This window comes from Theropithecus gelada, chromosome 7a (assembly GCF_003255815.1).
Source record: "Theropithecus gelada isolate Dixy chromosome 7a, Tgel_1.0, whole genome shotgun sequence".
Lineage (NCBI taxonomy): Eukaryota > Metazoa > Chordata > Mammalia > Primates > Cercopithecidae > Theropithecus > Theropithecus gelada.
The window spans coordinates 3,312,476-3,327,571 of NC_037674.1; the positions used below are offsets into that span (position 1 = coordinate 3,312,476).

Below are 15,096 nucleotides of genomic sequence, written 5' to 3' on the forward strand. Positions count from 1 at the left end.
TTGTATAATTTTACTTTTTTTTTTTATCATATATCAAGCATTCTGGACATTGAGACTATAAAAATGAATAAAACAGTTCTTAAAGGTTAACCTATATTTCAAACACTTGAAAATACTGATTTGTTTGTGTTAATTTTTTCATGAAAATCGTCTTGTTCTATATTTAATAGGTTTTTGTTTGGTTCATGGTACTAAAGAGTTCACAATTGTAGGTTTAGTCTTGAAATAATCTAAATTCATTTCATCCCATTGTAACAGACCCTACATTGTGCTGAATATAGCTATGTCACAGATGTCTCTTACAATCTATTTCTACAAGGCCTAGAACTATTTAGGATACCATTGCTCACTCTTACAAATTTTTACATTAAAAATAACTTTGAGATGGAATGGAGTTTTGCAACATCCCAGAAAGAATAAAGAGGCTCCACTTACGAGAAATTACTAAGCAGTGTTTCTTAGCTTTATAGACTAATTATATAAGCCTTGAGTTGTTTCTATTTTATATCTGTTTTTTAGACTTCTCACATGTTCATTCTGCTGTACCTTCTGTAAATATAAAGGTCACTCTACTTATAGTCACGTTTTCCTTTTAATCTTTCCCTTTTTATTTTTTATTCTTTGCTTTACTCACCATCAGTTTTTATATTGCATCTCACAGTTCATATTTCTCTTTTGTCATTTCTGATTCTAATTGTAATTCTAATCTTATTTGTTCAGTGTTCACTGTCACATCTTCACTTTCTGGCAGCTGTGTCTATGGCCTCATCTTCTTAGTGCTTGTATTCATTGCTTATATTCCAATTGTCCTGTAAATTCATTTTTTTAGTGAACTAAGCCAGACACAGAAAGACAAATATCACATGTTCTCACTGATATGTGGGAACTAAAAAATGTTGAACACAGATTTTATAGCTGACACGCATATGCCTGTCACCTAGATTCTGCCATTAATATTTACATTGCTTTATCTTATAACCATCCTTGTATCATCAGTCCATCTTAATTTTTATGCCTTTCAAAGTTAATTGCTAACATCAGTACACAGCCCTCTAGGTGAAACCATTTTTAAACTGATTGCTGTCAAGTTGTCTAGGGTAAACTGACCTTCCAAATATGACTTATTCCATAGGGCTTCTGTTTGTAGCACTGTCCCACTAATTCAGTCATAGAAATAAAAATTGGAAAGTATTGTCTGTTTGAAATGGATAAGTATTTTCATGTGTCTAACTTTACAAGACTTTTACTAGAACGTCTCGCTTGACCTTCATTGCTGACGAAGAAAAGTTTGTTTTATTTTAAAAATCAACACATTATAACATACTTTTTTGAGTAAAAAGAAAAGTCAATGTAATGTGAAGAAATTATGGCAAGTGAAGCTATAGTTCCTCTTCCAGGAATTTTGATTATGAGCAGCTGATAAGGTGTCGCTAAAGGGACCTCATCAGGGAAATTCCTTTCTTTCCTTCTTTTTCTTTTGCATCCTCTCCTTTTCCTTACTTTCTTTTTCCCTCTTTCCCTCTCTCCCTCTTCTCCTTTTTTCTTTAATAATACTTGGGGAAAGGTACACCTTTTATTTTACTTATTTGCTGAGGGGAAAGAGAGAGTTAAGAGACCAAATGATTAGATGGCAGGGTCACTGGAGGGCAGAGATAAATAACATCCTAAATTAAGGGTTGGCAAACATTTTCTTTAAAAGGCAGGTGGTATTTGTTTTAGGTTTTGCAGGCCTAGAATACTCAACTCTGCCATTGTAGTATGAAAAACAGCCATAAACTATATAGTATATTGTATTAGTCCATTTTCACGCTGCTGATAAAGACATACCTGAGACTGGGGGAAAAAAAGAGGTTTAATTGGACTTACAGTTCCACATGGCTGGGAAGGCTTCAGAATCATGGCGAAGGTGACAGGCACTTCTTGCATGGCACTGACAAGAGAAAATGAGAAGGATGCAAAAGCGGAACCCCCCGATAAAGCCATCAGATCTCGTGAGACTTACTACCACAAGAACAGCATGTGGGAAACTGCCCCCATGATTCAAGTTATCTCCCACCCGGTCACTCCCACAACACATGAGAATTAAGGGAGTACAATTCAAGATGAGATTTGGGTGAAGACACAGAGCCAAAGCATATCATATATCGTATATTTATAAATAAATGAACTTGGGTATGTTCCAGTACACTTGATGGACACTGAAACTTGAATTTCATATAATTTTCACATCACAAAATACTCTTTTTTAAACTTTTTCCAGCCATTAAAAAATGTACAATATTCTAAGCTTGAGAGACATACAAAAATAGGTGATGAACTCGGTTTGACTCATGAGCTATGATTTGGTGAACCATATGGTACAAGGATTAACCTTGCACAGGAACTATACCAAAAAGTCGTTATTAGTGTATACTTTTCCAACATAGAGGCCCCTTTATGTGCTCTAAATTTTGTATGCCTTTTACATACCCTAAATTAGATAGTAATACAGATGAGGTCAGATAAATTAAGGTGTCATTGGAGTGAAGAAGAAAGAAGAATGCTTAATATAGTTGATTCCACCATTAACATGGAGGTTCTGACCTGGCTTGCCTTTAGTCCTGTCTCATCAGTGTAGCTGCTGTTTGTTAACTTGGCACAGAAAGGCAGATCAAATACAGGGGTCTACTTTCATATCCTCCTCTTAATAGTTATTAAAAGCTCAAATTTAGTAGCTGAGTTCAGATCTCTTATTAGATGTATGACTTATTGATGTAATTTCTCTGAGCATCAGCAGAATGAAGGTTTATAGTGCTAACTCATACACTTGTGAGGGTGATAACAATTACAACAATAATAGTAGCTAACACTTTCATAGTGCTTAGTATGTGCCAGGCAGTGTTCTGAGCACTTTACATATATTAACACATTTAATTTTGTCACAATTGATAATGTGAAGAATAATAATACTCTCATCATGAGAATGCTCGTAGATACTACCACTTAAATTATGAGGAAACTGACGTACAGAAAGGTCAGGTAACTCATTCAGGGTCACATAGTTAATTAAGAGGTAGAGCCATCATGTGAACTTGGGCATCTGGCCTCAGAATGCAAGCTCTTAACTGTTAAGGTTTATTCCCCTCTAACGTGAGAATGTCTATAAAATGCATAGCACATAGGTCCTCAAAAAATTAGAGATAAATTAACTTTGCAGAATGTGGTGGTTCCATTTCCTCAAGAAACTTGGTCTACCTTTGTGGTACCAGATATATGCATAAATGTGAGGTTCACATTATGATTCTTCAGATTTTTTTTCCCAGTTGCACATTAGTTATGAGATTTTTTTCCCATAGAATTCTTCAGTATTACTCATGTTAAAAAATAATTGTTTGGAAATGAATCACCTTCTGCAAAACAGTATAGTCAAAATGACTTAGACTCTGAAGCTGAAAGACTCGTGGACTCCTGTTCTTGTCTTGGTTGTGTACTTTCTTTGAGATCTGGCTTTGGTGATTTGACTCCAGTTCTATTTCTCTCTTTGGCTGTGGACTGAAGATAATCCTCAGTATCAAGATACTCAAATGAGATAACCTATGTCAAAGTGCCCCGCAGTGTGTGTAATATGTTATCAGGCATCCAACAAATACTGGTTTCTTGTTCACCTCCCTATTACATAAAATAACTTAAAATTAGAACTGAAGGGACTCATAAAGCTGGGAAAACTGAGGCCCAGACAGTTATTTCCCTAGGATCCTACAGCTCCTTAGGGACAGAAGGATGACACTTAATGCAGGTCTTCTGATTTTTCAGTCTCATTCTGTTTGTGCTGATCACTCTCCTACTATGTAGTATGTAAAGAAGTACTGTGTATCTGACAGGTTTTGGGGAAGTTATTTTAGTATAAAAGCTCACATTAAAAATATCTATCTTAGTATTTTGACTTTTATAATTTTTTTAAAAATCAGAGACAATTTAATACATCTTGGGGCCATTCAAATCATGTATATGAAGTTTTAAAACTGTTGTTTTCCCCTTACAGTTATTAATTTTTAATATGCAAGTAGCATCCTTATTATGGAAAGAATAAATAAGAAATCAAAAGATGAAAGAAGTTTTAAAACTAATTTAATCACATCGTCCAGAGAAAATGCTATTAATGCTTTGAAATAACAATGGGTTCATCCTACACCTGCTACCTTGTAACTGACTTTTGTCAGTTAGTGATATATCAAGAAGACTAGGCAGTTCCTTGTCAGATTCAATCTTGATAGTTTTTATTTTATTGTGTGACCTATTATCAGTTCATTTAAGTAATCTTTTATTAAACATGTTGATTTTATTCAGATATGGAAACTGCATTTTTGTAAAATTGTCAAATTGTTTTCCACAAGTAGGATCTCATTCATGTGGTATTCATGTTTTTAAGACTTTCGATACGTATTCACTATTTTCCTCCAGAAAGGAAATACCTGTTTACATTTTCACCAGGGAAGTCACTGTAGTTTGGGAGAACATGACATTATCTCCCTTTCTTTACTGAAGACTAACAATGTATGTTTTAAAGTTTCTGGATTCTCCATTCCCCTTTTATTTTTACATGTTTTCACTTTCATATTTTGCATAGTGATAAATCTGTGATAACAGTTTTTAATTTTCAGGTTGGGTTGTTTATAGCTTCATAGATAACAAAATGTCTCTAAGTCATGTTTATGCAATTTTTACGTGTGCTTTGTGGGTTTTCGTTTTTCTCTGTTTGCATGCAGTGAGTGGTAAATTTGCATGGAACATTTGAAAAAATATAAGCACCAGAATGAATTGAATCTGTGTGAATTATCACTTTTTGTCACCTACCTGCATAGTTTAGACAGTCAAAGTCTTTCTTTTGAGACAAAATTGGATCTCATTTGTCTCTTCACTTACTTGCTGTCTTGTTACTGAGTTTCTCATGATTAGCAAGATGTAAATTCTCTGCCATTGGTCATTTAGTCCTACATGTTAGTAAGATAATTCTGTGAATGTTTTGAAAATTAGCTGAATTATTTTTCTTATAATTTTGATTCTTCGTAGTTTTTATTTCCATACTTGTGAATTTGGGACCAAAAGGAATAGCTATGACTTACGTTTCTTTGGATCCAGTAGTTTATTCTACTGAAATTATGGTGTTCTCATCATCAGTTAGTAGAAGTACAGACTCTTTAGTGTTGAATATAGAGATAATGTCATCTAACTTCTTACTTGATCACATAATTCCTTCCTCAGTTTTGGTAGCTCTCTTGTAACAGCTGAAATAGGACATTAATCTGTATACTTTAAGTTCACAGAGCAAAAGGAATATAAGATTTTGCGTGATGCAACTTAAAATATTCCATCTTGTAATGTGGAACTAAGGAGGAGGTTTAGTGACAAGTTTTAGATTTAAGATTGTATACTTTGGAGCCTCTTTTTCTTTTTTATTTTCCTTTTTTTTTTTTTTTTTTTTTTGAGACAAAGTCTAGCTCTTGCCCAGGCTGGAGTGCAGTGGTAGAATTTCGGCTTATGGCAGCCTTGACTTTCAGGCTCAAGTGATCCTCTCACCTCAGCCTCCCAAGTAGCTGGGACTACAGTGCATGCCACCACACCTGGCTAATTTAAAAAAAAAAAAAACACTTTGTAGAGAGTAGCCTCACTAGGTTGCCCAAGCTGGTGTTGACCTCCTGGGCTCAAGTAGTCTGCGTGCCTCAGCCTCCCACAGTTATGGGATTGATTACAGTCATGATCTACCTCACTCAGGCTGCAGCCACTTTCTTTCAGTGTAACACTAGCTTTGGATATTCCACTTACAAATTTATTTTTAAGTCTCCCATGTGGTTGATAATTGGGAAAAATAGTTTTTATTCCAGATAGATATTCTGTGTTAACTGTAAGTCAAATGTTTACAAACTGTTAAAAATGAAATAGTGATTATGTAAAGGAAAACTGGATTTTCCTAATGCTAATTTTTAAAATGATAGAATCGTAAAACTCTTAGCTGTAAACCTGGTGATTTTTCAGCTGTTGTACTAAACAACTTAAGCACATATACCATCAGACGAGCCCCCCTCCCCCCTTTTAAACCAAAGGAGTGTATACTCTGTTAATGCAGTCAGTAAGCATTGACATTCTTTATCATAATATCCTAGAAAATATTTATTAGCTATTTCACTAGTCAGGGGTTGTTGGTAAATAGTGCATCTCCATTTTCTACTTCTCATCTTTGTACACAGGTTAATCACTTCAGTGCTTGACTAACTTTTGCCTTGATGATCTGTTGAGCTTTGTACATGACAGCTATACTAATCACTGTGCTTATTGTTTGACTGTTTGGTACAGGAAGCGAGCAGCTGCAAAGCATCTAATAGAACGCTACTACCACCAGTTAACTGAGGGCTGTGGAAATGAAGCCTGCACGAATGAGTTTTGTGCTTCCTGTCCAACTTTTCTTCGTATGGATAATAATGCAGCAGCTATTAAAGCCCTCGAGCTTTATAAGATTAATGCAAAACTCTGTGATCCTCATCCCTCCAAGAAAGGAGCAAGCTCAGCTTACCTTGAGAACTCGAAAGGTGCCCCCAACAACTCCTGCTCTGAGATAAAAATGAACAAGAAAGGCACTAGAATTGATTTTAAAGGTAAGATGTTTTATTTTTAATTGAGAATTGTTGGCTGAAAACCATGTGGGAGATTTAAATGTATGAGTTTTTATTTGTTTTTTCTTATGTGACATTAAGACATTTTGATACCATAGAACCAATTTTTTGTTTTGGTAAAGGACAGGAATAATAACTACATTTTACAGGTTTAATCGTTGCTAATTAGAAGCAGATCATATGCCAAAAGTTCATTTGTTAATAGATGGATTTGAACTTTTTAAAATTCTTAGGAAAAAAAGTATTAATTGATAGTTAATCTCCAAAACTAGGCCACAACATCTATTTAAGTTATAGAATAACTGGACTCAGTATCTGGCATGAGTTCTGGAACCTCAGGATGATGTGATGAAAGAAGTAGGAAGAGGAAGCAGTGGGTTTTTTCCATTTTTGAAGGCAAGACAAAATTTTGTGATAGTTATGTGAGAATTCTACATTTCCTTCAAATATATGCTTCTCACTCTCCTCACAGACATTTGGTACAGTCATGCTGCCAAGGGTGGTGACCTACCAATGACAATCTTCACTCAGGTCTTTTGTTTTTTAAATGGTCCTGTGTCCAAAATTCAGGATTCGATTACCTTGTCGCGAATACTAAAACTCCAAGTTATTTTCCTCAGTGAATGTAATTAGTAACACGGTAATCAAATTTTTGAATGACTGCCAGGGCTTAGCGCCCCTGCACCCCCACCCCCATACACACGCAGAGGCTATTGTATTTTAAGAGAGAAAGCTTTTTGTTTATGACATGTAAGTGACAGAATTTTAGAGGCATTTGCCTCTAAAACTTTCAGTAACATCATCTGAATCAAGTTTGAAAGAATTAGTGAAGTGGCATTGTGTTATAACCTCTACTGTTTCCACAATAGAATTATTTTCGTCACTTTACACAACTTTGTTGCTTCAGAGTGTATAGTTCTGTTTCATGAATTAGCTCACACACTGTGGAAAAATAGGTAAATGTCTATATATATAGTGTATCAGTATAATGTGGAAGCTGCATTGACTTTATTGTGCACAGTTCTCCAGTAAGTGTGCACCACAGAGTACCAGTAACTGAATGCAGAGTGCTGGCACAGTGGAATGCAGCCAGCTGGGGGGGGTGTGATACATGAGGAATGTACTCATCTGCTCTTTTGGCCACATGCTCCATCTTAGAGATGCTTATTGTGTGGCTTTATCCAGTCTTTATGCCCCCACCTCTTTTTGCTGAAGTCTGCATTAGTTAGCAGTTTTGACCTTTCCTTTTTCCTGCTTTCTAATCTGCTACTGGTACTATTCCCTGTTCTTTACTGTTTTTTGTTTTTGTTTTTGCAGTGTTTTACAGTTACTATCATATATTAGAAATTAGAAATGCTTTCTCTGCACTAGTACTCTTATTTTGATTATTAATTATGTTTATTAACACTAATCACAAAGTTGCGTAAGTATTAAGTAGTCTGCACCAAACTCTTGTTGTGTAAAAGGTTTTTAAGTGCAGAATTTAAAAGATTGCGTATTTTCAGGGACACATTTATCACAAGAAATCTTACAAAAAATGTCTTATTTAATATATTCTCAGTAGAACACCTCTATCAGTAAACCAAACTTTATGAATCTTCATATCTAATTACAGTGTTTTTTGACTAATTTTTATCTATATGTCTGAAAAATTCAGTTTAACATATTAAACACTACAGGCCAGGCATGGTGGCTCATGCCTGTAATCCCAGCACTTTGGGAGGCCAGGGTGGGCGAATCACAAGGTCAAGAGATCGAGACCAGCCCAGTCAACATGGTGAAACCCCGTGTCTAGTAAAAATACAAAAAAATTAGCCGGCTGTGGTGGTGTGCACCTGTAGTCCCAGCTTCTCGGGAGGCTGAGGTAGGAGAATCGCTTGAATCCAGGAGGCAGAGGTTGCAGTGAGCCGAGATCGTGCCACTCCAGTCTAGCCTGGCGACAGAGCGAGACTCCATCTCAAACAACAACAGCAACCACAACAAAAAACACTACATGGAAAAAGTATAGGTACATTCTATATGGGATTAGTAGACTGTCAGAATCACTTGAAGATGTTCCGAAAGCATGACATATCAACAAAGGACATGTGAGTCTAGAATCGTGATCCCTAGGACAGGCCATATTACTACATGCAAAGCAAGTCTTTGTTAAGCTTATGACTTGCTCAGGAAGCAAAGTGTTTTATGTCTTAATTTTCTGTTACATTTTGGGAAATTAGATAGGGGTTTTGCATTGTCTTGTAAGAAGGTATTATAAAAATTTTCAATGAAAATAATGAGAAATAGACTTCCAGTGGTTTTACGCTTTGGGGGAAAAGGTTACTGATGTTTAGCAAAAGATGCTTATATATTCTTAATAGAACAAACCTGAGAATTAGTTCTTAAAGAGTTAAGGCCCATAAAAGAAACTGCAAGTGTTGACACTCTTGTAGCTTGGCCACAGATCAGATCCTTATGATAAAATTTGGTATTTTTGTGGTTCAATTTTTGGAGACCATTCAATGATCACTTACATTTTATATTGTCTTTCATTGTGAAACAGATATATTATAGCAGAGGTGGGAGTCATTAAAAATTCTACATGTTGTATAGTACATGTATAAGGGTATGTTTGGCACAATGGAGGTAGGATTGTGTGCCTCTAAAATTAACCCCTTAAGTAGTTAATCTGATGATGATAAGTATGTCACTTTATTGATGAAAGGGAGAATTAAGACTATTCTCAGTATTATGTTGGTCAGTACACAAAATATATCATTTGTTTTTACCTGTAAAATAAAATACCTTTCATCCTGTTAGCCAGAAGGGGGAAAGCATTGGCCTGAAAATAACACTTATCTCAAAAAGTTGGGAAATGTGGTCCAACTCTGTGCCCAGGAAAAGAGGAAATAGATTTTGATGACTACATAGTCTCTGCACTGCTTGCCAGCTCATAAGTTGCCTTCTTCGCACTGTTTGTTTTCATTGCTCAAAAACTATTTTCTGTCACTCTATGAGACTTAGTCTAACCTGATTGCTGGCTGCAGAAAGCAGTTTCTGCTCAAGAGCTGATGAGAAATGGTATATTCTTCTCAATCACTCACAGAATGACTACCCTAGAACAAACTAGGAAGACCCAAAATGAACCAGTTTTCTTTTAATACATACATAGATGCTGAAGGAACCTTTCTTTTAAGACTTTGCCTTCTCAGTCTTTTGAGAACGGAGTACTGAAACAAGAAAACTCTCAGAAGATTAGTAGTATTTCTGTTCTACAGTGAGGTTTTAAGAGCTGTATTATGATTAATCAGTATATGACATATTGGTTCATATTTATAAATAAAGCTATATATTAATAGATATCTTGATTATAAAGAAAGTTTAAACTCTCCTGATCTCATTAAGAGTTATGCATTGTTGAAAGAATGTAAAAGCATGGGTGAGGTCATTGGTGTAGGTAGTTCATTGAAAAAAATAGGTAAGCATTGAATTTTGTTTGCTGAATCTAAGTATTAGATACTTTTAGAGTTGTATATCATAAATGATGTTGAGACTACAATGTTTGGCTGTTTTACTTTTATTAGAACTTTTTGCAACAGGGTAAACATGCATATTATGAAAATAAATGTTCTCTTTTTTCCTCTGATTTTCTAGATGTGACTTACTTAACAGAAGAGAAGGTATATGAAATTCTTGAATTATGTAGAGAAAGAGAGGATTATTCCCCTTTAATTCGTGTTATTGGAAGAGTTTTTTCTAGTGCTGAGGCATTGGTACAGAGCTTTCGGAAAGTTAAACAACACACCAAGGAAGAACTGAAATCTCTTCAAGCAAAAGATGAAGACAAGGATGAAGATGAAAAGGAAAAAGCTGCATGTTCTGCTGCTGCTATGGAAGAAGACTCAGAAGCATCTTCCTCAAGGATAGGTGATAGCTCACAGGGAGACAACAATTTGCAAAAAGTAGGCCCTGATGATGTGTCTGTGGATATTGATGCCATTAGAAGGGTCTACACCAGATTGCTGTCTAATGAAAAAATTGAAACTGCCTTTCTCAATGCACTTGTATATTTGTCACCTAACGTGGAATGTGACTTGACGTATCACAATGTATACTCTCGAGATCCTAATTATCTGAATTTGTTCATTATCGTAATGGAGAATAGAAATCTCCACAGTCCTGAATATCTGGAAATGGCTTTGCCATTATTTTGCAAAGCAATGAGCAAGCTACCCCTTGCAGCCCAAGGAAAACTGATCAGACTGTGGTCTAAATACAATGCAGACCAGATTCGGAGAATGATGGAGACATTTCAGCAACTTATTACTTACAAAGTCATAAGCAATGAATTTAACAGTCGAAATCTAGTGAACGATGATGATGCCATTGTTGCTGCTTCGAAGTGCTTGAAAATGGTTTACTATGCAAATGTAGTGGGAGGGGAAGTGGACACAAATCACAATGAAGAAGATGATGAAGAGCCCATCCCTGAATCCAGTGAGCTGACACTTCAGGAGCTTTTGGGAGAAGAAAGAAGAAACAAGAAAGGTCCTCGAGTGGACCCCCTGGAAACTGAACTTGGTGTTAAAACCCTGGATTGTCGAAAACCACTTATCCCTTTTGAAGAGTTTATTAATGAACCACTGAATGAGGTTCTAGAAATGGATAAAGATTATACTTTTTTCAAAGTAGAAACAGAGAACAAATTCTCTTTTATGACATGTCCCTTTATATTAAATGCTGTCACAAAGAATTTGGGATTATATTATGACAATAGAATTCGCATGTACAGTGAACGAAGAATCACTGTTCTCTACAGCTTAGTTCAAGGACAGCAGTTGAATCCATATTTGAGACTCAAAGTTAGACGTGACCATATCATAGATGATGCACTTGTCCGGGTAAGTTGGGCTGCTAGATTAAAAACCTAATAATGGGGATATCATGATACAGTTCAGTGAACTCATTTTAAAAGTGACTGAAAAAAATGATACCATATAGCATAGGAACACATGGACATTTCTGATCTTAGATATAAGTATTATACTTTGTTGTTCCTGTCCAAGTTTATAGATGTTTTCTACAAAGTATCGGTTGTATTATATAATGCTCACTCTATCTTTGAAAAAGAGTGGATTTTCTAAATCTTGAATACTAGATCCAAAGTTTCTTTCATTCAGAAGAGAATAGAGTGTTGGGCAAAGACCAGAACAAGAGAAATGTGGAGATACCCAGTAATAAGTGTGGATGTGAAGTCTTGAACTGGGAGAAATGGTACAGTAAAACTATACCATAAAATTATAGGTAGTGTCCAAAAAATTCCATCATGTAAAATTCAGAGTTGTTTTATTGTGAACTTGATGAAGTGACCATGGCAGACCAGTTCCTGTTGCCAGTAAGAGTTGAGTCCTGCTGGGCCACTTAGAATATCCCTGTATGGACGGCACTGCCTGGCTGTGGTAGTTTCTTCCCACTTAAAAATTCATAGAGACAACTCTGGGTCTTGGAACTTCTGGAAAACAGCAGCTATTCCAAAAATTTGGGGATTCGTGGTGGTGCCTGTAACATCAAGTGCAGGGAGATCGAGCAGGGAAATACTGGAAACTCAGGTACTCGTCTTAACTTCCTGGTTTTCCAGATGGGGTTGCCATTTGTTGCTTTGCTTTTCTCCACAAAAGATTATTTTTAGTGTATCTATTTAAGAATATAAGAGTGGCCAGAAGACAGAAACCAATTGTCAGTCACATTTTACCAGAATTTACATTTGTCACAGGTGTATTGTCTCAGAGTTTTATTGTATTTCTAGTATTAGGTATCCCTGTCATTGCTGCTTTTTTATCATCTTCAAGTAAAATTTAATGTCAACCAAAATTAAGGTAGTTAATAATACTATAGTATACTAGTAGAGAAAGTTGTCTGACACAACTAGGAAATGTGATTTTTACTTTAAAATGTATTTTAGTTTTAGAATGTCTAAATTTTAGTTTTAGAATTGTCTAAATTTGAGAATTCATAAAACTATAGCCCAGTGGAAAAAGTTATTTGACATCTCAGAAATTACAAATTGCAGAGATTTTGTGTGTTTTTTTCTTTGTTACTGTTTTTGTTTTTGTTTTTAATGTCAGATATGTTTATAGTGGTGGAGAAAGATTCTGCATTATTTAAGCAACTCGGGTGGTTTTCTAGCAGAGACAAAAGGGGGCTTTAACTGCCTGAAGTCATTATTATTGCTTGCTTTCTGGTACCCTTTTTATTTCACTTACATAGTTTTGAGACACATGAATAATTAATACACTTAACGACTGATCATAAGGCAGCCAGCACCTTGCTTTACATAGTTTAGCAGAATGATAGGGTATTTTATAAGAATGTGAGTGAGGTTTTATGAAAGGTATGTTGAGGTCTGTCTATGACTATCCATTGTTGGAGCAGAACTGCAAATGCCGAAGCTACATACTTTATGTTTGACTTCTTGAGGTGAGATCCCTTCTGCTGTCTTCATCAAAAGCTATGTCTAGCCTTTAAAAGCAATGAAATTACACTGTAAGATTCATTCCAGGGTTCAAAAAATTGTCTACCTTCCTTATCTGTCTTTTGCTCAGAAGTCTACTCAGTCTTATTTTCCTCAGTCCCCCCGTTTTTTTCTCTAGTAAAGCAAGCCTAACAAACAACAAAAGTTTAAGTACTTGGTGTATACTTTATTCTATTTCTTAAATTCTATTCTAGAATTTTAAGGAAACAACCGCTTTTAAAGCCTTCTCAGGTGTTAGTATAAAATTAACTGTGAGCTCTTTAATTATGGTAACTTTTTTTTTTTTTTTTTAGCAAGTTCTGCTTAATTATATCAAAACTAGATAATATGGTGTGGCCTATTATAAATCAGGATTCACTAGATAGTATATGTACTTGAATATTGCCTGCCCACAAAAGCAGTTCACTTCAGAAATCATGTGTGTTAGGCAGTTTAATAAACTGTTAAAGTAGAAAGAGATGATGCTCACTGAGAAGCTTCTTAGGGACTCTAAATGCTCCCACTAAGCAGATTTTACTCTTAACTAACTTTCTCCCTTGCTTTCTCTTCCTTTTCTTTCTTTTTTTTTTTTTTAAAAAAAATAACAGAATGTGAAAACACTGGAAAAACCAGCATCAAAATAGGTCTTAGAAGTAAAATTGATAACCTGCGTAATTTTTTGAACTAAGTATTCACAGCAGGTGATGATTATGATAAAGCCACATATTTTAGTAACACATAGTAGAAGGTCTATAGTAGAAAGTGGTTTAAGATTATTCTCTCATATGAAAGCTCAAAAGTAGTGATGAGTTTTTCAAGACCTTATTTCCCAAGGATCTCTGCTTTTTAAGCCTCATTCTTATATATCACAGTGAACAAACTATTGGCCACTTTTTTATGACTTGCTAATTTTGGAACTGTATAGCAGCATTGGGTAGAAAAGAAGAAATGAGAAACTTTGTGGTAAGCTTAATATTGATAAATAAAATTATGGGATCTTAGGCTTTAAGAGCTGAAAGAAGAGTTCACTCCTTAGTTTAGAAATCAAGCCCAGAAAATAGTGACTTCATATATGAGACTCTTGTATGTTTTCTGTTGAGGAGTGGTAACTTGAATTAATAATTATGGATTTTTTTAAAAAAGAAAAATATATTCATTGCTTTTGTATATTGTGATATTCAAACCAGACTAGCAGCTTTTTTCCTGAGGTTTTTAGAGAAATTGTCTTTGATGACAAGAGAAGAATTCATGTTTGTAGTATTTTAACCTCTGATTGTAGAAAACACTATAATTTTATTACTGCTAAGACAGAAAAATACCAGCAATTCATTGTAAGATGCTGTCATTTGTATGGTATAATCTGATTTCACAGATAATGTGAAAAAAGAAAAGTGAATTTTAGAATCAATAGAATATAAATTGTCTCTTCACAAACACTTTAGAACTGCCTAAGAACACCCCCACCCTACCCCTGTTTAGCTTACTGCCATAGTTCCCCTAGGACTTACTTTCAGTATTTTTTTGTTATTGTTCCTTAGAAAACAGTACAGTGATAAACATGAGCTTAGACTTCACCTTTCATTGAATGAAGACACTCCTAAATGTGATGAGGTTTTTACATATTTACCCATTTGCGTGTTCTTTTACAAGTAGATAATTTCTCATTTTTCTTAGATGAAGCACTTCCAAGGATAGTATGTATTAAGATTTTTTAAATTACTTCTTAAAGGAGAAGATAGAGGTTATAAGTTTATGGAAGAACATAGTATTGCCATCATGAGGTCTCCCAAACTGCCTTCACATCTGAATGCGAAAATTGTTCTTAAAAAAAAAAAAATCCAGGGCCCTATCCTTTAAGAGGTTTAGATTAGAAGCTGTATTGTAGAGCCTATGAATCTATATTTCTGGTAATACTCCACAGATATTTTGATAAAGCCAGACTCCAATATTTGGGAAGGT

The 15,096-nt window shown here is 35.1% G+C and overlaps 1 protein-coding gene across 27 annotated transcripts in view; it reads left to right on the top strand.

Moving 5' to 3' along the window:
- UBE3A (ubiquitin protein ligase E3A) overlaps window positions 1–15,096 on the top strand; it is a 100,504-nt gene that overhangs the window by 56,853 nt on the left and 28,555 nt on the right. For 25 of the 27 annotated variants that reach the window (XM_025389840.1, XM_025389839.1, XM_025389833.1 and 22 more), the window contains 2 exons: window positions 6,331–6,629; window positions 10,281–11,527. In XM_025389840.1, coding sequence (XP_025245625.1) covers window positions 6,331–6,629; window positions 10,281–11,527 — 1,546 coding nt within the window. The remainder of the gene's footprint in view (window positions 1–6,330; window positions 6,630–10,280; window positions 11,528–15,096) is intronic. The other 2 variants (XM_025389860.1, XM_025389861.1) reach the window with 1 other exon arrangement.